At 47.6% G+C, this 27920-nt stretch overlaps 1 protein-coding gene across 5 annotated transcripts in view; it reads left to right on the forward strand.

Moving 5' to 3' along the window:
* Nucleotides 1–27717, forward strand: part of drc11 (dynein regulatory complex subunit 11) — a 109217-nt gene extending 81500 nt beyond the window's left edge. For 3 of the 5 annotated variants that reach the window (XM_078404178.1, XM_078404180.1, XM_078404181.1), the window contains 4 exons: nucleotides 12617–12703; nucleotides 19536–19713; nucleotides 21036–21274; nucleotides 26280–27717. In XM_078404178.1, coding sequence (XP_078260304.1) covers nucleotides 12617–12703; nucleotides 19536–19713; nucleotides 21036–21274; nucleotides 26280–26447 — 672 coding nt within the window. In that variant the 3' untranslated portion in view covers nucleotides 26448–27717. The remainder of the gene's footprint in view (nucleotides 1–12616; nucleotides 12704–19535; nucleotides 19714–21035; nucleotides 21275–26279) is intronic. The other 2 variants (XM_078404179.1, XM_078404183.1) reach the window with 2 other exon arrangements.
* Nucleotides 27718–27920: the final 203 nt, after the last annotated feature.

The following is a 27920-nucleotide window of genomic DNA, read 5'->3' on the forward strand; positions in this document are numbered from 1 at the left end:
TGATTCCATCTTGTGTCTAACTTCACAGAGAAGCAGCTTTTGCAGCCCCTTGTCTCGTCAGAAACAACAATCCTGGGAATCTCACACCTTATAATACAAGCTCCCACACCATTTTGGTAACATTGAAGGTATTTATTTCACAAAATGCTGGGGTAACTCAGCAGGTCAGGCAGCATCTCGGGAGAGAAGGAATGGATGACGTTTCGGGTCGAGACCCTTCAGACATTCTTGGTAACATTGGATCTAATATAGAACATGGAACAGCGCAACACACAAACAAGCTCTCTTGCCCACGATATCTGTGCCAAACGTGATGTGCTGTTAAACTAATCTCCGCAGCCTGCATGTGGTCGATTCTGCCTGCATGTGATCCATCTAAAGTTATTTATGACTTTAATTTTTCCCTGTGTCGGAATAACATTTTCACATCTGTTCTTCCCTCCCACATGAGAAGGAATTGACAATGCTGGCTGATAATTCCAAAGATAACAAACAGTCTGTCGGTCTCACCATTTTAGAGGGCGTCTCTGCAAAGTGCCTGCAAGTTTTTTTTTAAAGTTCTAATATAGACCGTATCGCAATTTCAAAAGACTATTCCCACCAGCAACTAGAAAGCATTTTGAGACTTTGAAAAAATAAATGTTTGAATACTCATCAGTGACATGTGGTTAAGTAAATAAATAAATAATTGAAATCACTGAGCTGAGAAAATGTTCTCTTCCCAACCATTAACAAAGGAGACATAAAGGGGAGGCCATTTAAAACTGAGGTGAGAAGAAACTTTTTCACCCAGAGAGCTGTGAATTTGTGGAATTCTCTGCCACAGAGGGCAGCAGAGGCCAATTCACTGGATGAATTTAAAAGAGAGTTAGATAGACACTATCTAGGTGCTAGCGGAATCAAGGGATATGGGGAGAAGGCAGGCACGGGTTACTGATTGTGGACGATCAGCCATGATTACAATGAATGGTGGTGCTGGCTCGAAGGGCCAAATGGCCTCCTCCTGCAGCTATTTTCTATGTTTTAATCTGATTTTGTCCAGGATCAGTGTTCAGTGATTCTTTCGAAATTTGTGAGCAAAATCCTAGGTATTTTATGATATTTAACCCATGGCCTTTAAGATGAGACAAATTGTGCACCTATTTGATCTGAGCTGACCTGACTGATGCGGTCCAGGATTCCAACGCGATATTTGACTGGGCTAATTGGGGACTGCCAGTGAGGCTCCCTATTACCTCAGCCCCGCGAGTCCTAGCTGCATCCTCAGAAATTGTCTCCGCACTCTTTCCACCTTAGTGGCATCTTACCTAGAGCAGGCTGGCCAAACTAAAACACCATACTCAAAGTGTGGCCTCGCCAGCGGCCTGCAGTCATGTGACCACTTGTGACGGCTCCCAAGGGTCGGGCCATTCCACTATCGAACCCCTCGGCACGGGAATGGACTAGTACGGGGGCGGCCTCCAGCGACAGGGATAAATGGCAGGGGTTTAGGCGCGATCGTTCTCTTGCAGACCCGTCTGGACAAGAGAACGACAGCAAATAAAATTCCTCCCGAAACACCTGGCTCCTCGCCTTCATTTCGGACCTATCGCAGGGCCACATTGGTGACCCCGACGCTCCATTGGTGTCGTGATGGAGGCAAATGGCAGAGCCGCCGGTCTGTCCGCCTCACAGGCCGACCGGGCCCTGTCACTCGACGCGGTTTCCGTTAAGCTACCGACCTTCTGGACCGCCCGGCCTCGCGTCTGGTTTCAGCAGGCGGAGGCCCAATTTGAGCTGCGGGGCATTACGGTGGACCACACTTGCTACTTCTACCTGGTGGGGGCCCTCGACCAGGACATGGCCGGAGAGGTCACTCAGTTCCTCGAAGGCCCCCCAGCCGCCGATAAATACCTCGGCCTAAAGGAGCTTCTGCTCCAGATTTACGGGCTCAGCCGGATGGAACGGGTGGCCAGGCTCCTTCATATAGAGGGCCTAGGCGACCGGTGACCATCAAGCCTCCTAAATGAGATGGTCGTGCTGCTGGATGGGCACACGCCGTGCCTCATGTTTGAATATGTTTACCGGCATCTGCTGCCGGCCGACATCCGCCTGCAGCTCACCAACGCCTCATTCACCGACACCTGGGCCCTCGGCTGGTGCGCTGACGTGCTGTGGATGGCGCGCCGGGATGACGTAAGCGGACTGGCCATCAGTCCGGCAGCGCCCGATTTCCTCCGGATGGGCGAAGGAGCTGTGGAGGGAGTGACAGCTGCGCCCCGGAGGCCTATGAGGTCGCCCCTCCGTGGCCGTTGCGGGTCCCGCACCTGCAGTCCCACACCAGCAGGCTCCAGCCAGCACCAGCAGGATGCAGTGGTGCTATTACCACCAGCGCTGGGGTGCTGCAGCCTGACAATGCCGCCAGCCGTGCACGTTCCCAGGAAATGCCGGGGCCGGCTGCCAATAGTCCCCGCGGCGGCCGGCCAGATTCCCCGCCTCTTCGCCTGGGATCGGCGCTCCAGGGGTCGTTTCCTCGTGGATACCGGGGCGGAGCTGAACATCCTGCCCCCTTCGCTGGCGGACATTCGTTCCGGTAAGCAGGGGCCCATCCTCACCGCGTCGAATGGCAGCCCTATCCGAACATATGGGGTTCGCACGGTCCCGATCGTTTTTGGCTCGTGGCGGTTCACCATTGCTGATGTCTCCCAGCCGTTGCTCGGGGCCGACTTCCTCCAGGCTCACTCCCTCCTGGTGGACGCCAGGCGGCAGTGCGTGGTCCACGCCGCCACGATGGAGCCCATCGCGTTGCGCCTGGGTGAGCTGATTGCACGCCCCCTGTCGTCCATGGATTCCTGTTTTGCTCGGGTCTTGGCCGAGTTCCAGGACATCCTGACCCCACAGTTCCGGTCGTCGACCCCCAAGCACGGGGTGGGGCATTACATACCAACTACCGGCCCACCCCTCCACGCACGAGCACGCCGTCTGCCGCCCGATAAGTTACGTCTGGCATGGCAGGAGTTCCGCACGATGGAGTCCTTGGGGATCGTCCACCCTTCCAACAGCCCATGGGCGTCCCCACTCCACATGGTCCCCAAGGCAAGCGGGGGCTGGAGACCTGGCGGGGATTATCGGCAGCTGAACGTCGCTACCGCCGCAGACTGATACCCCGTGCCCCACATCCAGGACTTCAACGCCCATTTGGCCGGGGCCACGATATTCTGGGATCTGGTGCGGGGCTACAACCAGATCCCGGTCCACCCGGAGGATGTGCCCAAGGCGGCAATCATCACGCCGTTTGGGTTGTTCGAGTTTGTGCGGATGCCATTCGGCCTTAAGAACGCCGCGCAGGCTTTTCAACGGTTAATGGACGCGGTGTGTCGCGGTCTCGAGTTCGTCTTCGTCTACCTCGACGACATCTTGGTAGCCAGCCGCTCGCGGCAGGTGCACTGTGCCCACCTCCGGCAGCTCTTTCAGCGGCTCAGCGAGCACGGGTTTGCTGTCAACCTCGCCAAGTGGCGGTTTGGTGTGACGACCATCGACTTTCTCGGCCACTGCGTGACTTCACAAGGCGCGGTTTCCCTGCCGGACAAAGTCGACGCCATCCGCCGGTTTCCCCGTCCGTCCTCGGTGCGTGGCCTGCAGGAGTTTGTCGGCATGGTTGCGTTTTATCACCGTTTCCTGACATCCGCGGGCCACATCATGGAGCTGCTGGTGGGGAAGCGTAAGAACGTCGTGTGGACGAGGCGGTAACAGCTTTCGACGGCGAGATGGAGGCCCTGGCTAGGGCTGTGCTGCTGGTTCACCCACGGGAGGATGCCCCGACAGCCCTTACGGTGGACGCCTCAGCTCCTTGCTCTGTACCTGGCCGTGCGCCAGTTCCACTATTTCCTGGAGGGCCGCCCGTTCACCGCTTAAACGGACCACAAGCCGCTCACTTTCGCCCCGGCAAAGGTCTCCGACCCGTGGTCCGCACGGCAGCGGCGGCAATTGGCGTACATCTCGGAGTTCACCACCTCCATCCGCTTCATCGAGGGGAAGGAGAACCGGGTGGCCGACGCGTTGTCTCGCCCCGCCGTCAACGACTTTTTCGAGGTGGCGCCCGGCATTAACTATTCTTCCCTGGCGGAGGCTCAGCTCACGGACGGTGAGATGCCCGCCTACCGGACTGCCATCTCTGGCCTCGTCCTTTAGGATGTCCCTTTCGGCCCCGGAGGAGCGACGATACTGTGCGATGTGGCGGCAGGTCAGCCGCGCCCCATCGTCCCTGCTGCTTGACGCCAGAGGGCTTTCGACATAATCCACGGGCTGGCTCACCCATCCATCCAGGCGACGACCGCACTTGTAGCTGCACGTTTCATGTGGCACCGTCTGCGCGTTTCATGTGGCACACCTGGATTCGGTGCCAGACGGCGAAGATCCAACGCCACATCCGGGCGCCACTCCAGGAGTTCGGTCTACCACGCCGGCGTTCCGACCACCTGCACGTGGACATTATGGGCCCTCTCCCGCCGTCCCGGGGCATCACTCACCTCCTCACGGTGGTGGACTGCTTCACGCGGTGGCCGGTGGCCATACCGCTGGCCGATACTTCGACAGCTACACATGCTCGAGCGTTGTCCGCGATTGCTCGCTTTGGGGTGCCGGTGGTCATCTCGTCGGACCGGGGGCCACAGTTCACCTCTGAGCTGTGGGCGGCCGTGGCTCACCAGTTGGGCGTGCGGCTGCACCACACCACGGCCTATCACCCGCAGGCAAACGGCCTGGTGGAGAGGTTCCACCGGCAACTCAAGGCAGCGCTGAAGGCTCGACTCTCCGGCTCGGACTGGATGGACGCACTGCCCTGGGTCTTGCTGGGCATCCTCTAAGGAGATCATCCTCGATTACCTCTAATCGAGGTAAAAGATGTGTGTTAACCCAATCTATTCCACTCATGATTTTGTACACCTCCATAAGATCACATCTCATCCTCCTGCGCTCCAAGGAATAAATCCTAGCCATGCTCAACCTCTCCCTTTCGCTCAGTCCCTAGAGTCCTGGCAACATCTTGGTAAATCTTCTCTGAACCCTTTCAAGCTTGACAACATCTTTCCCGGAACGTGGTGACCAAAACTGAACACAATACTCTAAATGCGGCCTCAACAATGCCTTGTATTACTGTAAAATGACCTTTCAATTTCTATATTTAATACTCTGACTGATGAAAGCCTCTTCACCACCCTATTCACATGTGACGCCACTTTCAGGTTACTATGCACTTGCACTCCGAGATCCCTCTGCTCCACGACACATCCCAATGTTATACATCTCAAAATGCAACACCTCACATATCTCTGTATTAAATTCTATTACCCATTCCTCTGCCCAACCGATCAAGATCCCGCTGTAATCTTTGACAACCGGCGTCACTATCTAAATACCACCCACTTTAATGTTACGCGGTGCAAGTAGGTATTCTGGCTGGAGGTCTGTGACTAGTGGAGTTCCGCAGGGATCTGTGCCGGGACCATTGCTGTTTGTGATATGAATAAATGACCTGAACATAAATGCGAGGGTATTTATTCACAAAATGCTGGAGTAACTCAGCGGGTCAGGCAGCATCTCAGGAGAGAAGGAATGGGTGACGTTTCGTGTCGAGACCCTTCTTCAGAGTGATGTCAGGGGGGCGGGACAAAGGAAGGATATTGGTGGAGACAGGAAGACAGTGGGAGATCTGGGAAGGGGGAGGGGAAGAGAGCATCTCCTGAGATGCTGCCTGACCTGCTGAGTTACTCCAGCATTTTGTGAATAAATACCTTCAATTTGTACCAGCATCTGCAGTTATTTTTTTATACTTATTGAACATAATTGCGGATGGCTGCGTAAGTTTGCTGACAACACTAAAATCTGGGGAGTTGCAGACAGAGAGGAAGGCCCTCAGCAGTTGCAGTGGTCCCAGCACAGATCCATGTACAAATGAGCAGAGGAATGGCAGATGGAGTTTAACCCAAGGACGTTTCAGTTGTTACACTTTGCGAGGTTGAATGTAAGAGAAAAGTATACAGTTCATGGCAAGACCCTTAAGAGCATTGATGTGCCGAGGGATCTTCATGTCCAAATTCAGCTCGCTTAAGGTGGCAGCCGTGTAGATAGGGTGTTAAAGAAGGCTTGCCTTCATTGCTTGTGAATATAAGAGTCAGGAAGTCACGATGCTGCTCTGTAGCACTTTTGTTATGGCTGTGATTGGTGTACTCGCTGGAATTTAGAAGATTGAGGGGGGCTCTTATAGAAACTTACAAAATTCTTAAGGGGTTGGACAGGCTAGATGCAGGAAGATTGTTCCCAATGTTGGGGAAGTCCAGAACAAGGGGTCACAGTTTAAGGATAAGGGGGAAGTCTTTTAGGACCGAGATGAGAAAGTTTTTTTTCACACAGAGAGTGGTGAATCTGTGGAATTCTCTGCCACAGAGGGTAGTTGAGGCCAGTTCATTGGCTATATTTAAGAGGGAGTTAGATGTGGCCCTTGTGGCTAAAGGGATCTGGGGGTATGGAGAGAAGGCAGGTACGGGATACTGAGTTGGATGATCAGCCATGATCACATTGAATGGCGGTGCAGGCTCGATGGGCCGAATGGCCTACTCCTGCACCTATTTTCTATGTTTCTATGTACTGTGTACAGCTCTGGTTGCCCTGTTATAGAAAAGATGTGGAGGATTTGGAGAGTGCAGAGGAGGCTTATCAGAATGCTGCCTGGATTAGAGGGTATCAGCTTTGTGTAAAACACAAAGTGTGGGAGGATCAGGCAGCAGCTGTGCAATGTTTCTGGTCGGGCTCCCTCTTCAGCCTGATCGTCATAAGTCCTGACCCTATACATCATCTGTCCATTTTCCTCCACAGATGCTGCCTGGCCCGTTGAGTTCCTCCCAGCCCTTTTAGTTTTGTGCAAGGTTCTCGCATTTGCAGTAGCATCTGCAGGAGTCCTTATGTCTCTATTTATAGTGTTATCCATCAGAGCTGCAGCATGGCTCTGCAGGAGGTGTAGAAACCAGAAACTGTAGATGCTGGTTTACAAAAGAAGACACAAAGTGCCGGACTAACAATGAGTCGGGCAGCATCTCTGGTGAAGATAGATAGGTGATGTTCCAAGTCGGGATCCTTCGTCATACTGATTGTGGTGGGGAGGGCATGGGGTAGAAAAAGCTGGATGAGAGGAGGGATAGAACAAGGCCTGGTGAGTGATAGGTGGACACCTCGAACAGGCTCGGATTGTTCTCTCTGGATGGCCAGAGACTGAGGGGAGACTTGATAGAAGTATATAAAATTATAAGAGGCATAGATAGGGTAAACAGTCAGAACCTTTTCCCCTGGGTGGACATGTCCAACACTGGAAGGCATAGCTATAAGTTGAGAGGGGAAACGTTTAATCTTTAGATTACACCTACTTTAGTATCATCTGCAAAAGTATCACATAGAAACATAGAAAATAGGTGCACGAAGAGGCCATTTGGCCCTTCGAGCCAGCACCGCCATTCATTGTGATCATGGCTGATCATCGACAATCAGTAACCTGTGCCTGCCTTCTCCCCATATCCCTTGATTCCACTAGCCCCTAGAGCTCTATCTAACTCTCTTTTAAATTCATCCAGTGAATTGGCCTCCACTGCCCTCTGTGGCAGAGAATTCCACAAATTGACCTGCGTGGGTTTTCTCCGAGATCTTCGGTTTCCTCCCACACTCCAAAGACGTGCAGGTATGTAGGTTAATTGGCTGGGCAAATGTAAAAATTGTCCCTAGTGTGTGTAGGATAGTGTTAATGTGCGGGATCGCTGGGTGGCACGGACTCGGTGGGCCGAAGGGCCTGTTTCTGCACTGTATCTCTAAATCTAAATCTAAATTCACAACTCTCTGGGTGAAAAAGTTACTTCTCACCTCAGTTTTAAATCACCTCCCCTTTATTCTTAGACTGTGACCCCTGGTTCTGGGCACCCTCAACATTGAGAACATTTTTCCTGCATCTAGCTTGTCCAGTCCTTTTATAATTTTATGCGTCTCTATAAGATCCCCTCTCATCCTTCTAAGCCCCAGTGAATATAAACCCGGTCTTTCCAATCGTCCCTCATATGACATTCTAATCCAAATCGTTGATGTAGATGACAAACAGCATGGGGTCAACACTGATTCTTGAGTGAACAGAAATCCAGTTAAAAAAATATATCCTTCCACCACCACTATGTGCTTCCTACCATGTAGCCAATTTTGTCCAACAAACCAGCTGTCCCTGGAGACCAAGTGATCTCACCGTCCTACCCGGTGGAATCTTAACAAAGACCTTGCTGAAGTCTGTTTAAAAAGTCCTTCTTCAAATACTCAAATTCACGAGACACGTTATTGGAAGTCAATATTGATTATGGATGTCACAGTGCCACAGCGAATTGTCACCATGAAATATGTATAATCTACTTTTGGGTTTGATAATATTATTATAAATTAATAAGCCAGAGATCTATCCAAAAGTCTCTTAAATGACCTCAAGAACTTTACCACTGATGTCCACTCTGCTCTCAAATTCACTTGGACTATCTCTGACATCTCTCTTCCCCCTTCTTACCAGAGCAGCTAGTTATCAGACTGCCCTTACAAGTAAGATAATGGAAATAGACAATAGGTGCAGGAGGAGGCCGTTCGACCCTTCGAGCCAGCACCACCATTCAAAGTGATCATGGCTGATCATTCTCAATCAATAACCCGTTCCTGCCTTCTCCCCATACCCCCTGACTCCGCTATCCTTAAGAGCTCTATCTAGCTCTCTCTTGAATGCATTCAGAGAATTGGCCTCCACTGCCTTCTCAATTTATTCCGGCTGAAGACCGGCACTTTAAATCAAATCTGTTCTTGAAAAAAAAACTAAATCTATTTTATTTAAATCGCAGATTTTAAATCTGACAGAACAACTTGCTCTTTATTCACAAAATGCTGGAGTAACTCAGCAGGTCAGGCAGCATCTCGGGAGAGAAGGAATGGGTGATGTTTCGGGTCGAGACCCTTCTTCAGACTGATGTCAGGGGGGGGCGGGACAAAGGAAGGATATAGGTGGAGACAGGAAGATAGAGGGAGAACTGGGAAGGGGGAGGGGAAGAGAGGGACAGAGGAACTATCTAAAGTTGGAGAAGTCAATGTTCATACCGCTGGGCTGCAAGCTGCCCAAGCGAAATATGAGGTGCTGTTCCTCCAATTTCTGGTGGGCCTCACTATGGCACTGGAGGAGGCCAGACTGGGAGTGGGAGGCAGAGTTGAAGTGCTCAGCCCCTGGGAGATCAGGTTGGTTAAGGCGGACTGAGCGAAGGAGTTGAGCGAAACGATCGCCGAGCCTGCGTTTGGTATCGCCAATGTAAATAAGTTGATATCTAGAGCAGCGGATGCAATAGATGAGGTTGGAGGAGGTGCAGGTAAACCTCTGTCTCACCTGGAAAGACTGTTTGGGTCCTTGGATGGAGTTGAGGGGGGAGGTAAAGGGACAGGTGTTGCATCTCCTGCGGTTGCAGGGGAAAGTGCCCAGGGATGGGGTGGTTTGGGTAGGAAGGGACGAGTGGACCAGGGAGTTACGGAGGGAACGGTCTCTGCGGAACGCAGAAAGGGGAGGGGATGGGAAGACGTGGCCAGTAGTGGGGTCCCGTGTTGAACAATTTGCTCTTATTGGCATATATGAATCTTCTCTATTGCCCTATTGGATTCTGGCTTGATCTTACATTTATATATATACATATATATAGTATTTCCCAGCACAAAAACCATTTGACATTTTCAATTAGATTCTAACCTTTGGTTCATTCTTTTTTAATATTAAGTGAAATCATTTTGCATTGATGTCTAGATATGCAAATATCCAGATGGTGCAATTTGTTGTAGAATCAGAGTTTATGTGGATTAGAATGTGTGGAAAATTAATGGTGTTATTTGGCTGCAACTTTCAGTGTTTAATTTGCTGCTTGTATTCCCTTTACTTTGAGAAATCCAGTAGCAATGCGCATGGTGTATGTTGTATTTATGTGTTGTACTCTGCCTCCAGGCTGCATCAACTATCCTGCAATGGCAAATCCTACTCTTTAAATAATGGATCAATATATAAACTACAGATAGACACAAAATGCTGGAGTAACTCAGCGAGACAGGCAGCATCCCTGGAGAGAAGAAATGGGTGACGTTTCGGGTCGAAGGGTCTCGACCTGATACGTCACTCATACCTTCTCTCCAGGGATGCTGCCTGTCCCGCTGAGTTACTCCAGCATTTTGTGTCTATCTCCAGGTTTAAACCAGCATCTGCCATTCCTTCCTACACGTGCAATAGATAAATTGATACGTGGATATACAGGGAATGGAGAGATGTGGATTATTGCAGACAGATAAGAATTGTTTAGTTTAGAGAAACAGCCCACCGAGTCCGCACCGATCAACGGTCCTCGCACATTAACACTATCCTACACACATTAGGGACAATGTATACATTTATACCAAGCCAATTAACCTGAAAACCTGTGCGTCTTTGGAGTGTGGTAGGAAACCGAAGATCTCGGAGGAAACCCATGCAGGTCATGGGGAGAACGTACAGACAGCGCCCGTAGTCGGGATCAAACCCCAGTCTCTGGCTCTGCAAGCGCTGAGTGGCAACTCTACCGCTGCGCCACCGGCCTATTGATCCTGGCATCATGTTCAGCAGTGACATTGTGGGCCTATGCTGTACTGTTCTATGGTTGTATGTTCTGTATGGGTGCAGGAAGCATCCAAAACATCATTCTCCGATATATCTGCAACCTTTAATGTGATCCCACTGCCTGTCGCAGCTCCTCCATTCTGCTTTCATGGAGACCATTCCATCTACAACTCCTTGGTTCATTCATCCCTTCCCTCCCAAACAACCCCCTCCCCAACTGCAGGAGATTTAACTCCTGATCTTGCACCTACTCCCCTTGCATCTATCTATGGACTCCAGTAGCCCTTTGAGATGAGACAGGGGTTTAGATTTAGATTTTTTTTAGATTTAGAGATACAGCGCTGAAACAGACCCTTCGGCCCACCGAGTCCGCGCCGCCCAGCGATCCCCGCACATTAACATTATCCTACACACACTAGGGACATTTACCCAATCAATTAACCTACATACCTGTACGTCTTTGGAGTGTGGGAGGAAACCGAAGATCTCGGAGAAAACCCACTCAGGTCACGGGGAGAACGTACAAACTCCGTACAGACGGCGCCCGTAGTCAGGATCGAACCTGAGTCTCCGGCGCTGCATTCACTGTAAGGCAGCAACTCTACCGCTGCGCCACCGTGCGGATTCACACACACCTCTCACCTCTCACCTCATCTGCTGCATTCAGTGCTCTGGACGTGGCCTCCTTTACATGCTATCGTAGTGTTTGGTTCACCTAGATCTGCGGGATCTCCGGTTTCTCAGTATTTTAAATCACCATCCCTATCCATACTGGGCCTCCTCCATTGCCTGACTGAGGCCACACTCAAAATGGAGGCACAACACCAAATTTTTCACTAGGGTAGTTTACTACTCAATGGTATGAATTCTCCAATTTTAAGCAACAATGCCTTGTCCTCTTTTTTTTCCCCCCTCTCTTCCATGTGCGCTGCCAGGTGTGCACCTATTACTCCCACTAATTCGCTGCCTTTTCCCTTCCTCCCCTCCCCTTCCACCTGTATCCTTACTCCTGCTTCAGATTTCACTCGTCTCCTCTGCTTGCCTTACACTCTTTTTTCTACTTTTCATCTCCAGCCGTCATCCACTTTTCACCTTCATCCACCTATGACTTGTCAGGATGCTGGAGTAACTCAGCGGGACAGGCAGCATCTCTGGAGAGAAGGAATGGGTGACGTTTCAGGTCGAGACCCTTCTTCAGACTATGACTTGCCAGGCTTAGCCCAGCCCCCGGCACATTTCCAGTTTTCTCCCCACTACTGCAATCAGTCTGAAGTAGAGTCCCCAACCCAAAACGTAGCATATCCCTGTCTCCCAGAGATGCTGCCTGACCCACTGAGTTGCTCCAGCCATAGTGTTCTGCTCTTTTGTAAGGATTGTGGCAGTCATGTAACTAATGGAATATCTTGTGTCAGCATTCTGGTAGCAGCAATGCCTTCCAATAAGATCAAACTGGTCACTGTTATGAATCTAGTACTCCGTTTCATATTGTGGTATCTGTCACCTTCCTTCAATTGATCAAGATTTGCCAGTTAGATAGTGCTGTAATGAGTCATTGGTTATACCTGATCTTGTCCAATCTTTCTGTATTGTGTATGAGCAGATGAATCCTTCTAGAAAGGGTGGCACAGCGGTAGAGTTGCTGCCTTACAGCGCTTACAATGCCAGAGACCCAGGTTCGATCCCGACTACGGGTGCTGTTTGTACGGAGTTTGTACGTTCTCCCCGTGACCTGTGTGGGTTTTTTCCGGGAGCTCCAGTTTCCTCTCACACTCCAGAGACACAAAGGTTTGTCGGTTAATTGGCTTCCTATAAATGTTAAATTGGCCCTTGTGTAGGATAGTGTTAGTGTGCGGGGATCGCTGGGCAGTGCGGACTCGGTGGGCCGAATGGCCTGTTTCCGCGCTGCATCTCTAAATTAAACAAAAAAACGAAACATTGTTTTTTTTTATTCAGGTGGCTCGCCTGTTGCAGCCTTCTGTTGTGTGGATTGATAACGCTGAGAAAACGTTCTACAAGAAGGTTCCAAAGGAAGAGAAGGGGGTATGCACAGAAGTTTCTTTTGCGTTCAGCAGTTTTGAAATTATTAGTTTGTCATTGAAAGTATAATCATTGCATCAGCTGATTCTGATGTATTAAAGACCTTGAAGTATAGATGGTAGCAGACTATAGCTACCAATACAAAGGCAAATTCACTGTCTAAGAGTTTCAACACCACCTCAAAACTGGATCCACTAACTGTTTCACAGATTAGCAATTGTCTCACAAGGCACAAGGCAGCTTTTAGTAAACATGTGTGGAATAAAATAGTAATTTGTTTCAGTCTTAGTTTAGTCTATTGTCAAATGGTCCAGTGAAAAGCTTTGGTTGCGTGCTATCCAGTCACCAGAAAGACAATACATGATTACAACCGAGCCATTTACAGTGTATAGGTACATGATAAGGGAATAACGTTTAGTGCAAGGTAAAGCCAGCAAAGTCTGATCAAGGGTAGTCCGAGGGTCACCAAAGAGGTAGATAGTAGTTCAGCACTGCTCTCTGGTTGTGGTAGGATGATCCAGTTGTAGTTCGTGACCTATTAACAGAATAGTCAGACAACCAAATTTATTTAACCTCTTTATTCTACTCACCCAGGTGGAAGAGAGCCTAGATACCGGAGCGTTCAGAAACGCTCAGGCAACTAGTGTAGCCTCTCTCTCCGAAAGCTTTCATTTACTCACATTTTATACCCTAAATACATGTGCCAGTATTTTTCCATCGCTGCCTTATACGGCAAGTTTACAATGCCCTATAAATCTTTATGTGTCCTTCGGGACCTCCGGTGCTGGCTCGAAGGGCCGAATGGCCTACTCCTGCACCTATTGTCTATTGTCCACCGTGTCCATCGTGACCTATGTGTCCTCTTCTTTCTTGGGAACAAAGGGCAGTCTAAATGGCAAGAAGTTCTTCTTAACACTTCAAAGCTTTGAATGCCGGTTGCTGATATCAGAGGATGCGATCAGCACTTCCATGCTGACAAAAGGATGCCCCAGGATGCCCCACCAATATAATCGACCTGGAGCTTTTACACTCCTGCTATAAAACCCACATAGCTGCATTCCTAATGTTAGCCCTTACACAGTTGCCTGATCTTTGGTCATTAAAAAGTATGAATTTAAGATTAATTAATGAAGTTCGATTTTTTAAAAAAAGTTTTACTATTTGATTGCGGTTAGAAAACATTCATATTTTTTGTTGTATAAACGGCGATTATACAATCCAGAGAAGACCTTCAGATTTCATTCTCTCTTCCAGCTGGAGTGTTCTCATTATTGACTATAAACATCGACTTCTCCAACTTTAGATAGTTCCTCTGTCCCTCTCTTCCCCTCCCCCTTCCCAGTTCTCCCTCTATCTTCCTGTCTCCACCTATATCCTTCCTTTGTCCCGCCCCCCTGACATCAGTCTGAAGAAGGGTCTCGACCCGAAATGTCACCCATTCCTTCTCTCCTGAGATGCTGCCTAACCCGCTGAGTTACTCCAGCATTTTGTGAATAAATACCTTCGATCTGTACCAGCATCTGCAGTTATTGTCTTATACTCATTATTTTTATTGTCAGTACCAAGGCAGCCACGGTGGCTGGCGCAGCGGTAGAGTTGTTGCTTTACAGCACTTTCAGCGCCGGAGACCTGGGCTCCATCTGTACAGAGTTTGTAGCTTCTCCCAGTGACCGCTGGGTTTTCTCCGGGATCCATCTCAATGGTTCCTATGCAGATGGGTATTTAAGAGGTGTGGTGGATGTTCATGTTAAAATGTATCTTGTGTGTCCTGTTGCTTTTTATTGTTATGACTGTACGGCAAATGAAGTTCCTCGTATGTTGCAAAACATACTTGGCTAATAAAGTTTTATTGTGAGTGTTTGAAAATAGACAATAGACAATAGGTGCAGGAGGAGGCCATTCGGCCCTTTGAGCCAGCACCGCCATTCAATGTGATCATGGCTGATCATTCTCAATCAGTACCCCGTTCCTGCCTTCTCCCCGTACCCCCTGACTCCGCTATCTTTAAGAGCTCTATCTAGCTCTCTCTTGAATGCATTCAGAGAATTGGCCTCCACTACCTTCGGAGGCAGCGAATTCCACAGATTCACAACTCTCTGACTGAAAAAGTTTCTCCTCATCTCCGTTCTAAATGGCTTACCCCTTTATTCTTAAACTGTGGCCCCTGGTTCTGGACTCCCCCAACATTGGGAACATGTTTCCTGCCTCTAACGTGTCCAACCCCTTAATAATCTTATACGTTTCGATAAGATCCCCTTTCATCGTTCTAAATTCCAGTGTATACAAGCCCAGTCGCTCCAGTCTTTCAACATATGACAGTCCCGCCATTCCATCGTCATATGTATCAAAAATGAAACAATGAAGTTCCTGAACCTGGAGGTCACAGTTTTCAGACTCCCGTGCCTTCTTGCCTATAGCAGCAATTAAATGATAGTGTGGCCAGGGTGGTGTGGGTTCTTGATGGTGCTGGTTGCCTTTTTGAGGCTGCGCCTCCTATAGATCTCATTAATGGTGAGGGATCAGTCCCTGTGATGGACCGAGCAGTGTCCACCACTCTCTGTAGATCCCTTCGATGGTGGGGAGGTCAGTACCCGTGATGGACCGAGCAGTGTCCACCACTCTCTGTAGAGCCCCTTCGATGGTGGGGAGGTCAGTACCCGTGATGGACCGAGCAGTGTCCACCACTCTCTGTAGAGCCCCTTCGATGGTGGGGAGGTCAGTACCCGTGATGGACCGAGCAGTGTCCACCACTCTCTGTAGATCCCTTCGATGGTGGGGAGGTCAGTACCCGTGATGGACCGAGCAGTGTCCACCACTCTCTGTAGAGCCCCTTCGATGGTGGGGAGGTCAGTACCCGTGATGGACTGAGCAGTGTCCACCACTCTCTGTAATTTTCTTCATTCCTGGGCCAAAGTTGCCAAACCAGGCCGTGATGCAACTCGTCAATATTCTTTCTACTGTATACTTATAGAAGTCCAAGAGGGTACAACTACATTAAGGGAAAGAGGCTGACGAGAGAGAGTATAGAGCTTTTTGGAAACCAAAGCGGCCATCTCTGTGTGGGGCTGCAGAAGATGTGCAAGGTCCTTAACGAGTATTTCTCCTCTTTGTTTGCTGTGGAGCACGATGGGAAGACTGGGTGTGAGGTGTTGCATTTTCGGACACCAGGACAGGACCTTCACAGTGAATGGCAGGGCCATATCCCTTTAAACCTGTCCTATCCATGTACCTGTCCAATTGTTTCTTAAACATTGCAATAGTCCCTGCCTCAACTACCTCCTCTGGCAGCTCGTTCCATACTCCCACCACCCTTTGTGAAAAAGTTACCGGTCAGGTTTCTATCAAATCTTTCCCCCTCACCTTAAACCTTGTCCTCTGGTTCTCGATTCACCTACTCTGGGCAAGAGACTCTGTGCATCTACCCAATTTATTCCTCTCATGATTTTATACGCTTCTCCAAGATCACCCCTTGTACTCCTGCGCTCCAAGGAATAGAGTCCCAACTTGATCAGCTTCTCCCTATAGCTCAGATCCTCGAGTCTGGCAACATCATCACTTATCTTCTCTGTACCCTTTCCAACTTTGGAACATGACAAAATCTTTCCGATAACATCGTGCCCAGAACTGAACACAATACTCGAATAAGTGCGGCCTCGACAATGTCTTGTATAACTGCAATATGACTTCCCAACTGCTATACTCAATACTCTGACTGATGAAGGCCAATGTACCAAAAGTCTTTTTGACCACTCTATCAAATTGGAGGAACAGCATCTCATATTTCGCTTGGGCAGTTTACACCCCAGTGGTATGAACATTGACTTCTCTAACTTCCCTCTCTTTCCCCTCCCCCTTCCCAGTTCTCCCACTAATCCTCCTGTCTCCTACTACATCCTATCTTTGTCCCGCCCCCTCCCCTGACATCAGTCTGAAGAAGGGTCTCGACCCGAAACGTCACCCATTCCTTCTCTCCTGAGATGCTGCCTGACTTTGCTGAGTTATTCCAGCATGTTGTGTCTGCCTTCGATTTGAACCAGCATCTGCTGTTATTTTCCTACACATGGGCACTCCTCGATCCCTCTGCTCTACAACAATTTCCAGAGCTCTACCACTCACAGTGTAGACCCTGCCCATGTTAGACTTTCACTTCTCTACATACTTCCTTATAAAATCAAATATGTTGACGCAAGAAAGTGCAGATGCTGGAATCTTGAACAAAACACAGAGAGCTCCAGCAACTCAGCAGCTCAGGCTACAACTGTGGAGGGAGATTCACAGGCTCATTGCAAGTGGCAAAAGGGCAGCACAGTGGCGTAACCGAGAGAGCCGCTGCCTCACAGCGCCAGAGACCCAGGTTCAAACCAGGCCTCTGGCACTGTCTGTGTGGAGTTTGCACGTCCTCCCTGTGATCTTCGGGTGCTCCAGATTCCTCCCACATCTCAGATGTGAGGGTGTCTAGGTTAATTGGCCTCTGTAAAATTGCCCCGAACATGCAGAGAGCAGATGAGAAAGTGGAATAACGTAAAACTAGTATGAATGGTTAGCATGGACTTGGCGGGCCGAAGAGCCTGTTTCCATGCTGTGTCCCTAAATAAATCCTGGAAAAGAGATGGGGGTGGGGGAAACCGTGGCAAGTGATGGATGATTCCAGAAGAGCGGAGCGGGGGAGGGGGAGCTTGGCAGATCAATAGAGATAGTGAGGGAGGTTAGAGGTGTGAAGGGGGCAAGAGGATGTCATATAAGGAACGAAAAGGAGAAGTGAAATGTGAAGCCAGAGGATGGGATAGGGGAGGATGGGGAAGGGAAATGAGAATAAAAGGAAATATGAGACTATGGGATGGGGAGGGACATATGTGGGGGAGGAGGCAAAGGAGCAGGGTGACTGGAGTGATGGGAGATGGTGGGAGAGATTGGTGCACATCAGAGAGGGTAATTGAGGGGGATGGACAGAGTGCAAAAGGTTGCTATTAGGAAAGAACTGCAGATGCTGGTTTATTGTTACCACATCAAATTAAATAATCCAATCTTCAAGCCGTTCAATTGTAAAGTATCCAGGCGCAATGTGAAGTGCTGTTCTTCCAGTTTATGTGAGGCCTCAGTTTGGCAACGGAGAAGTTCCAAGGACAGAAAGGTCGGCGTGGGAAGGGGAGTTAAAATGGTAAGCGACCGGGAGCACCAGCGGGCCTTGGCGGAGAGAGCAGGAGTGTTTGGCAAAATGGTTGCCCAGTCTATACTATGTCTCACCAATGTTGTTAGAAGTTATTCTATAACACTTGTGGTTTTGAACATTAAGTTTTCCTGAATTCACCTCTGAGATTGTAAATGTCGAATTGTTATTATTATTCCTTCCATAGAGCCATCGAGTCTTACAGTGTGGAAACAGGCCCTTCGGCCCAAATTGCCCACACCAGCCAACATGTCCCATCTACACTTGTACCACCTGCCTGCGTATAGCCCATATCTCTATAAAGCTGTCCTATCTATGTACCTGTCTAACTGTTTCGGAAACGTTGCCATAGTCTCTGCCTCAATACCTCATCCGGGGTCTTGTTCCATACACCCACCGCCCTTTGTTTGAGAAAGTTACCCCACAGGGTCCTATTAAATCTTTACCCCCTTACCTTAAACCTATGTCCTCTGGTTCTTGAATCCCCTTCAATTGGGCATGAGACTCTGTACGTCTACCCAATCTATTCCTCTCATGATTTTGTACATCTCTATAAGATTATCCGTCATCATCCTGTACTCAAAGGAATAGAGTCCCAGCCTGCTCAACCTCTGCCTTTAGCTCCGGCCCTTGAGTCCTGGCAAAACCCTCGTAAATCCTCTCTGCACCATTTCCAGCTTCACAACATCTTTCCTATAACATGGCGCCCAAAACTGAACACAATAATGTCTGAACACTGAAATGTGGCCTCAGCAACATCTGCAACATGACCTACTAGCTTCTATACAATACTCTGACTGATGAAGGCCAATGTGCCAATAGCATTTTTGACCACCCGATCTACCTGTGATGCCACTTTCAAAGAACTATGTATCTGTACTCCTAGATCCCTCTGCTCTGCAACACTGCCCAAAGCCCTGCCGTTCACTGTGTAATTGTTCGTTGTTTTTTTTTGTCTCAACATGGGCAAGTCCTACCCAGTGACAGCCAAAGGCATCTTGTGCCTTCTCAGCAAATCTCAGGCCAACCGTCACTTTGAGATATGCTGGCTGCTCCTTCCTGTGAGAGTGGTTCAGTTTCTGCAAATCAGAAAAGCGTTCTCTGATTGCTCTCACCAATGCCCATCCGACCAAGCACAGTACACCAAATTCAGTTGGAACCTGCACCTTTGACTGGAAGCAATGCTTTACTGAACTGGGACTTCTGCTCACCATCAGGGCAATCGAGTTGAAGGAAGTATTCTTCATTCACTTCATCAAAGTTCCATGCCTAGTTTATGTCTGATTTAAAATCACCAGTTTGTTTTTCTTCACACACTGGATTATTTCCTATTTCTAGATGTTGAGGTGTTGCCTTATGTTCATTAATGCAGCTTGCCAATCTTGTTGTTGCAGTTCTCCTAATGGTCAATGGCCTGACTAAATTCATGGCCATTTCTGTGTAGGTCGATACCACGATATGGTCTTGGGTCCCATTGCTCCAACGTGGCATTGTAAATCAGCTACATGCAAGGAAGACAACTAGTGAAATCAAAGCTAGTTTCCAACTGCAGGACGAAGGTCCTTCTGTAACAGCAATGCTTCAGAGCCCTTATGAAACAAAATATTGTGGAGAATTCTGTTATTCAAAGTAAGGTCATAGCAACAAACTTTTCCTTATCTTTAACAGCTGGATCCGAAGAGATTAAAGAAGTCTCTCCCAAGTATACTCAAATCCTTGAAATCAGAAGACCGTGTTCTCATTGTTGGCACAACACGACGTCCCTTTGATGCAGAATTAAAGTCTTTCTGCAGAACCTTCCAGAAAATTGTACTCATTCCAAGACCAGACTACACGGCTCGATTTGGTGAGTGTGGAGCACGAACTTCCCTCTCAGGAAGATATTCGTGTGATGTGTACAAAGACATCTCTGGACATTCACATTTACAATGAGAGAAGAAATGCTCAGATAAAAATCACACAAATCCCTTATCAAAGTATCACACTGTACTTGCTTATTTGTACGACCACAGACCATCACATTCAAAGTAATTTCTATATCAGTGCTTAGCGTGAGGAATGAAAAGAGGAACTCACAGATACGGTGCAAAAGATTGGACTGGAACTCCAACTAAAGTCCTCTCCTTCCTCCTTTGACTCAGTACAACTCTAACTTGACTCCTGAACAAAATCAGTCATTGAATGAGTTGTGAATTCCCAGGGAGTGCCACTGACCCTTGGATTATAGTCAGACCTGTTGGTATTGACTGAGTCCACAATATCCTATTTCATAATCTGCACAAATGCAGCAGAAAACCAATTTTACGTCAGTTCTCAAATCCATACTTCTTACAGAGTCCGGGGTAAGGACTTTTTCTGCTTAAAGGTTCATTTAAAGTATAATACTGAAGAGTTATTATAATATAAAAGTCAAGAAGATTTGGGCATAGCTCATTCACATCAAGATTAGGGCGGCACGGTGGCGCAGCGGTAGAATGCGAATGCAGCGCCGGAGACTCAGGTTCGATCCTGACTACGGGCGCCGTCTGTACGGAGTTTGTACGTTCTCCCCGTGACCTGCGTGGGTTTTCTCCGAGATCTTCGGTTTCCTCCCACACTCCAAAGATGTGCAGGTATGTAGGTTAATTGGCTGGGCAAATATAAAAATTGTCCCTAGTGGGTGTAGGATAGTGTTAGTGTGCGGGGATCGCTGGGCGGCGCGGTCCCAGTGGACCGAAGGGCCTGTTTCTGCGCTGTATCTCTAAATCTAAAAAAAAAATCTTCAAAACCGCATAACTTGACTGAAGGAGGTCTCGACCCGAAACGTCACCTATTCCTTCTCTCCCGAGATGCTGCCTGACCCGCTGAGTTACTCCAGCATTTTGTGTCTATCTTTACTGCACCCAGATTACATGCCAAGGAAGCTCAAGATGCAAACGTCCTCCTTTGTACAAAATGAAAGTGCATGGAGTGTGGACGATTTTAATAGTATTTGGCTACATCCCAGAAATTCCTTGTAGCAAAGACTTACATTATCTGATCTTACATTATCTCCCAAATGTGTTTATGTAGTCGGTTTGAACGTTCATGCCCCTCAATTACCAACAGTAAGTTACTAGCTTTCCCTGGCGTGTAACTGCGTTATTTAATGCAATAATTAATAATTACAACTCTCATGTTTCACGTCAGTGTTGTGGAAGAGCATAATCCAACAAAATGGTGGGATCCTGACGCATTCATTGGATCTGAGTTCCCTGGCTAAGATTACTGATGGCTACACACAGGGACACCTCACCCAAGCTGCCCAGGATGTCCTGACGGAGAGGCGCATCAAGCAGTTACACACAAAACCTCTGACGGCAGTGGAATTCATCCCTCCTCTGGCCAAGCAGGAACCTGTGTACCAAGAGGAAGAAAATTCATTCAAGGTAACCAGGAAATCTTTTTACCAGGCACACTTGATACTCAGTTGCGAACTAATGCACTATAAAAGCTGTGGTTGTAATGTCGGAGCGAAGGACATGCTCGAAGACTTGGTCATGAGTGGCAAATCTGTATGCAAGGATAGGGAGGTATCACAAAATGCTGGAGTAACTCAGCAGGTCAGGCAACATCGAGGAGAGAGAAGGAATGGGCGACGTTTCGGGTTGAGACCCTTCTTCAGACTGATAATAGACAATAGGTGCAGGAGGAGGCCATTCGGCCCTTCGAGCCAGCACCGCCATTCAATGTGATCATGGCTGATCATTCTCAATCAGTACCCCGTTCCTGCCTTCTCCCCATACCCCCTGACTCCGCTATACTTAAGAGCTCTAACTAGCTCTCTCTTGAATGCATTCAGAGAATTGGCCTCCACTGCCTTCTGAGGCAGAGAATTCCACAGATTCACAACTCTGACTGAAAAAGTTTTTCCTCATCTCAGTTCTAAATGGCCTACCCCTTATTCTTAAACTGCGGCCCTTGTTCTGGACTCCCCCAACATTGGGAACATGTTTCCTGCCTCTAACGTGTCCAACCCCTTAATAATCTTATACGTTTCGATAAGATCTTCTCTCATCCTTCTAAATTCCAGTGTATACAAGCCTAGTCGCTCCAGTCTTTCAACATATGACAGTCCCGCCATTCCGGGAATTAACCTAGTAAAGATGAAGGTATCACAAAGTGCTGGAGTAACTCAGCAGGTCAGGCAGCATCTAGGAGAGAGGGAATGGGTGACGTTTCGGATCGAGACCCTTCTTCAGACTGAAGGTGGCGTTTCGGGTCGAGACCCTTCAGACTGAAGGTGACGTTTCAGGTCGAGACCCTTCTTCAGACTGATCTCTGACTCATCACTGACCTCACCAATTCCGGCGCTCCACCCTCTCATGCCTCCTACCTTATCGTTCCCTAGCCCCGCACGGCCCGATTTTGCCTCCTACCTAAAATCTTTTTATTAATCTGTTTTCCAAGGATAGGGAGATCTGTTCTGCCAAAAAGTAAGCATTTTGAACAAACGTCTGGCATATTCGAACTCAGAGGATCGAAAAGGAAAAATGAGATTATCAGTCATCTGTTAGTCTGCTCAGTTTTCCTGGTAACATTATCTTTAGTTTCCGTGTTGTTTTAAAAGAAAATGTAATCTCTTTTTTTTCCCGGACCCTCACCAACACCATTCTCTACAACTATTTCACTTCTAGAGCACTTTGAAATTCTTTTTTAACCAGTGCAAGAAACACATGACATTGGATTTGGTTGCATTGATTTCAACAAAAAGTGAGACCAGCCGTTCTACATCACTAGGTTTCATTTTAATTTCATTTGTTTTTTAAATTGAGAAATATGGCTCGCAAGCAGGCCACTTTGGCCCTTCAAGACCACACCGTCAATACCCACTCACACTAGTTCTATGTTATCCCACTTTCTCATCCACCCCCTACACACTTTTTACACCTGCAATTAACCTACAAATCCGCATGTCTTTGGGACGTGGGAGGAAACCGGAGCACCAGGAGGAATCCCAAGCAGTCACAGGGAGAACATGCAAACACCACAGCAACAGCACTCAAGGTCGGGAGGGAACCTGGGTCTGTGGTGCTATGAGGCAGCAGCTCTACCCGCTGCCAGTTATTGAATGTGCGTTGGGTGAAAGCTGCCCTCAGTTGCCTGATGCAAGTGACCAATATCATTAGGGCTATCACAACATGCTGGAGTAACTCAGCGGGTCAGACATCACCCATTCCCTCTCTCCCGAGATGCTGCCTGACCTGCTGAGTTACTCCAGCGTTTTGTGATACCTTCGATTTATACCAGCATCTGCAGTTATTTTCCCACAATATCATTAGGGCTTGTCATTGGACATGTTTAAACACGAGAGATGCTCTGGAATTGTCTTCAACACCACCAAAGATCTGCAGGTTAAAGCCTTGCCATGTGCTGGCAGGCCAGAGCATGCTGGCCACTCCTTTAAGACTTGATCCTGAAGGTTGTAAAGGAATGGTAATCACAACCCAGCTCGATAGTTCCCTTGTCGACCACACTTACATTTGCACACAGGTGTACAAATGTGATTTGATGTTCTAAACACCTCAGTAGTCTGCCACACCAAGGTATTCGGTTGAGATGGCAGATGGAGACCACAGAAGGAAAAGATACATTTAATTGTCTTCAAGACATTCCTAGATTGTTCATATCTTCACTTGCTATCCTGCCTGCCATGCCTTTTTAATACATTCCAATTCTGAAATTCATCTGCACCATTTTAATGAGGTGTGCTATTCAGCACCCACTCTGCCATTCCATAAGATCGTGACACATTGGCAGTGTCCTTCATGCAAACTATAAGTCATGGAATTAATAAGTACCTCTTCCAAAACCATATCAATGGGCTTCCAAAAGTAAGGCGTCTCTGTTTCAGGAGCAATCAGTGTGGGAACTGAGCTTCACACATTAGCAGCACCTTTCCTCACAGCTGTGACCTCAGCAAGGACTCCACAATGGGTCACCCCATGATATATACACAAGTATAGGGAGTGCTGGCAAGGAATGAGTGCATGTTAGAGGGAACTGAGAACATGGATACCTGTACGGTTATCGGCCTTAGTTCTAAAAACAGAAAGACAGGTTAATATCTGAATGGCAAGAGATGGGCAAAGAGGGAAGAAATTGTACATCAATGTGTTTGGATGCAGCGAGCAGTTAAGAAGGCAAATGGTATGTTATCCTTGAAGACGGTTTGACGGTATGTTATCCTATGCAAGACGGTTTGAGTGCAGGATAAAGGATGTCCTTCTGCACCTATCCCGGCCCCTGGTGAGACTCTATCTGGAGCTCTGAGTATAGTACATTGGGCCTGCTTTACTGTACATTGGGCCTATCCTAGGTGGTTGTGAGACTCTATCTGGAGCTCTGTGTGTACAGTACATTGGGCCTGCTTTACTGTACATTGGGCCTATCCTAGGCGGTGGTGAGACTATCTGGATCTCTGTGTTTACAGTACATTGGGCCTATCCCGGCCCCTGGTGAGACTATCGAGCTCTGTGTGGACAGTACATTCGGTCTGCTTTACAGTACATTGGGCCGCAGCGACCAGTGATCCCCGCAAACTAACACCATCCGACACACACTAGGGACAATTTACAATTATCCCAAACCAATTAACCTACAAAACCTGTACATCTTAGACAATAGACCATAGACAATAGGTGCAGGAGTAGGCTATTCAGACTTAAGAAGGGTCTTGACCCGAAGCGTCACCCATTCCTTCTCTCCAGAGATGCTGTCTGTCCCGCTGAGTTACTCCAGCATTTTGCACCCATCTTCGATTTAAACCAGCATCTGCAGTTCTTCCCTACACACATAGTCAGTATGGTGTTGTACATGGGAGATCTTGCCTTATGAATCTGATGGAGCCTTTTGAAGTAACCAAAAGGTTTGATGAGGACAAACACAGAGGAATGGCTAATGGAGTTTAATGCAGATAGATGTGAGGTGTTGCATTTTGGGAAGTCAAACCAGGGTAGGACCTGGACAGTGAATGTCAGGGCCCTAGGGTGTGTTGCAGAGCAGAGGGATCTAGACAATAGACAATAGGTGCAGGAGGAGGCCATTCGGCCCTTCGAACCAGCACCACCATTCAATGTGATCATGGCTGATCATTCTCAATCAGTACCCCGTTCCTGCCTTCTCCCCATACCCCCCGACTCCGCTATCCTTAAGAGCTCTATCTAGCTCTCTCTTGAATGCAGTCAGAGAATTGGCCTCCCTTCTGAGGCAGAGAAATCCACAGATTTACAACTCTGAGTGAAAAGGTTTTTCCTCATCTCCATTCTAAATGGCCAACCCCTTATTCTTAAACTGTGGCCCCTGGTTCTGGACACCCCCAACATTGGGAACATGTTTCCTGCCTCTAACGTGTCCAACCCCTTAATAACCTTATATGTTTCGATAAGATCCCCTCTCATCGTTCTAAATTCCAGTGTGGATACCTGTAAGGTTACCGGCCTTGGGAGTGTGGGAGGAAACCGGAGATCTCGGAGAAAACCCTCGCAGGTCACGGGGAGAACGTTCAAACACCGTATAAACAGCACCCATAGTCGGGATCGAACCCGGGTCTCCGGCGCTGTAAGGCAGCAACTCTACCGTTGTGTTGCCCTGTACTGTACTGTAAAAGATATGAAGGTAGAAACAAAATGCTGGAGTAACTCAGCGGGTCAGGCAGCATCTCAGGAGAGAAGGAATGGGTGACGTTTTGGGTCGAGACCCTTCAGACTGAATGTAAAAGATATGAGCTCAGGCAATAAACTGGAAAGGGTGTGTGCTCTGTAATAATGAAGAACGAGTCCCAGCTATAGTCTAGCTGTTCTGGCACAGCTAGAACACTGATAACTCTGCAGCAAGGTAGAACATTGTTCAGTTATGTACTGTCTACTAAAGGAAGGGCCGATTTAAAGAATGACCCTAGGTTAGACCTTGACTGGGTGTCCATAACTGTATGATCTCAAGACCAAAGAATGGTCACTTCAACAAGGTGGAATAGAAATTCAGCTTAGGCATCAGTGCATTCCAGCCAATATTCAATTATGAATGTATCTAAAACAAAAATTACAATCCCATCCTAAATTATTGCCATCCATTTGATCATACCTGATAGAGGAGTCAGTTTTACCTCAAGGGATTTCAGCTCAAAATTGTCCGCAAGTAGAAAGGAAATATTTAGCTAAGGGTCATAGGTAAATATAGATGGATGCGTCAATATCAGGAGATATCGTGTTTGGATTTCAGCGGCGAATCTTAGCTGAAAGCGTGGTCTGCAATTCATTGGAATCCGTGACCTGATCATGAACAGTCACGCTGTTGAACAAGCCAATATTGGGCATCATTTTTTATTTTTGTTCTGCTCTTTGGTTCTCAATGTACAGCAGCAAACTGGAGCAACTGTTTGTCTTTTTACTCCAGGACTGGTTTGTTAAAACACCTCTGGGCAAGAAGAGAACAAAAGCAGCAAAGGAATCAGAAAATGATGGAAAAGAGAAAGGCCAAAAAGGAAAGGAAGGGAAAAAAGGGAAGGAAGGAAAAAAAGGAAAGGAAGGAAAAAAAGGGAAAAAAGGAAAAAAGAAAAAATAATATCCAGGTGTTTCTGAGACAGTAGTTCGTTAATTATGCCTTCACTGTGAGTTGCAAGCATCCTGTATATACATGTGTAGTAAAGTTTGGACATGTAAGTGTATTATAATTAAGTTGATTGAAACCATGTAACGATATAATAACAAACAAAGCAGTGTGTGAAACTAATCTACTTAATTATTTAATAATCGTGTGATATTACTTCCTTTAGCAAACTGAATGGTATTTTAAATGGTCACTCTGGTCAGGAATGGCCCAACTGATCACAGAGATGCCAGATTATGAAGTGTATATTTTGGCAGCAACAATAAAAGTTTGTTCTGACAAAAACTTGCCACGTGAAACCTGTTGTGGGCGATGCAAGACACAGGAAATCCACAGAAAAATGCCATCCTATGAATTATTTGGTTACATTTAACCAGGCACAACAATATCGACCCAAAGTGACCCAAAGACCCTTCAAGGATTTATGAAACCACAGGGTCAGAATAAGCGATCAGCCCTTTTGGACACAGGTGCTCAGATATTTCTACAGTCAGGGTTATAAATCCTTGTAATTTTGTACCTCAGAGAAAGCTGGATTATTAGTTATTGTATTTATTCAAATCTCTCCTCTGGATCGCGATTCCCTACTCTAGGCAAGAAGCTCTGTGCAATTACCCGATCTATTCATCTCATGATTTTGTACACCTCTATAAGATCGCCCCTTATCCTACAGCGCTCCAAGGAATAGAGTCCTAGCCTGTTCAACCTCTCCCTATAGTTCAGACCCTCGAGTCTTGGCAACATCCTCGTAAATCTTCTCTGCACCTTTTCCAGCTTGACAACATCTTTCCTAAAACCTGGTGAGCAAAACTGAACACAATATTCTAAATGAAGCCTCACCAATGTCTTATATAACTGCATCATGACCTCCCAACTTTTATATTCAATACTTTGTCTGCTGAAGGCCAATGTGCCAATAGCCTTTTTGACTGCCTGTGACGCCATTTTCAAGTAGCTATGTTCCTCTGCTCTACAACGCTCCCCAGAGCCCTACCATTCACTGTGTTGGTCCTGCCCATGTTAGACTTTCCAAAGCGCAACACCTCACATTTCTTTGTATTAAATTCCACCCTCTATAGTTCTTTGCGTGTAGTTCTAGTCATTCCCATTACAGGAAAAATGTGGAAGCTTTGGAACTGGTGCAGAGGAGGTTTACCAGAATGCTGCCTGGATATTCTTACTATTGAGGGCGTGCAGCATAGGTTTACTAGGTTAATTCCCGGAATGGCAGGACTGTCATATGTTGAAAGACTGGAGCGACTAGGCTTGTATACACTGGAATTTAGAAGGATGAGAGGGAATCTTATCGAAACGTATAAGATTATTAAGGGGTTGGACACATTAGAGGCAGGAAACATGTTCCCAATGTTGGGGGAGTCCAGAACAAGGGGCCACAGTTTAAGAATAAGGGGTAGGCCATTTAGAACG

Source organism: Rhinoraja longicauda, chromosome 8, assembly GCF_053455715.1.
Source record: "Rhinoraja longicauda isolate Sanriku21f chromosome 8, sRhiLon1.1, whole genome shotgun sequence".
In the NCBI taxonomy this organism is placed as follows: Eukaryota; Metazoa; Chordata; class Chondrichthyes; order Rajiformes; family Arhynchobatidae; genus Rhinoraja; species Rhinoraja longicauda.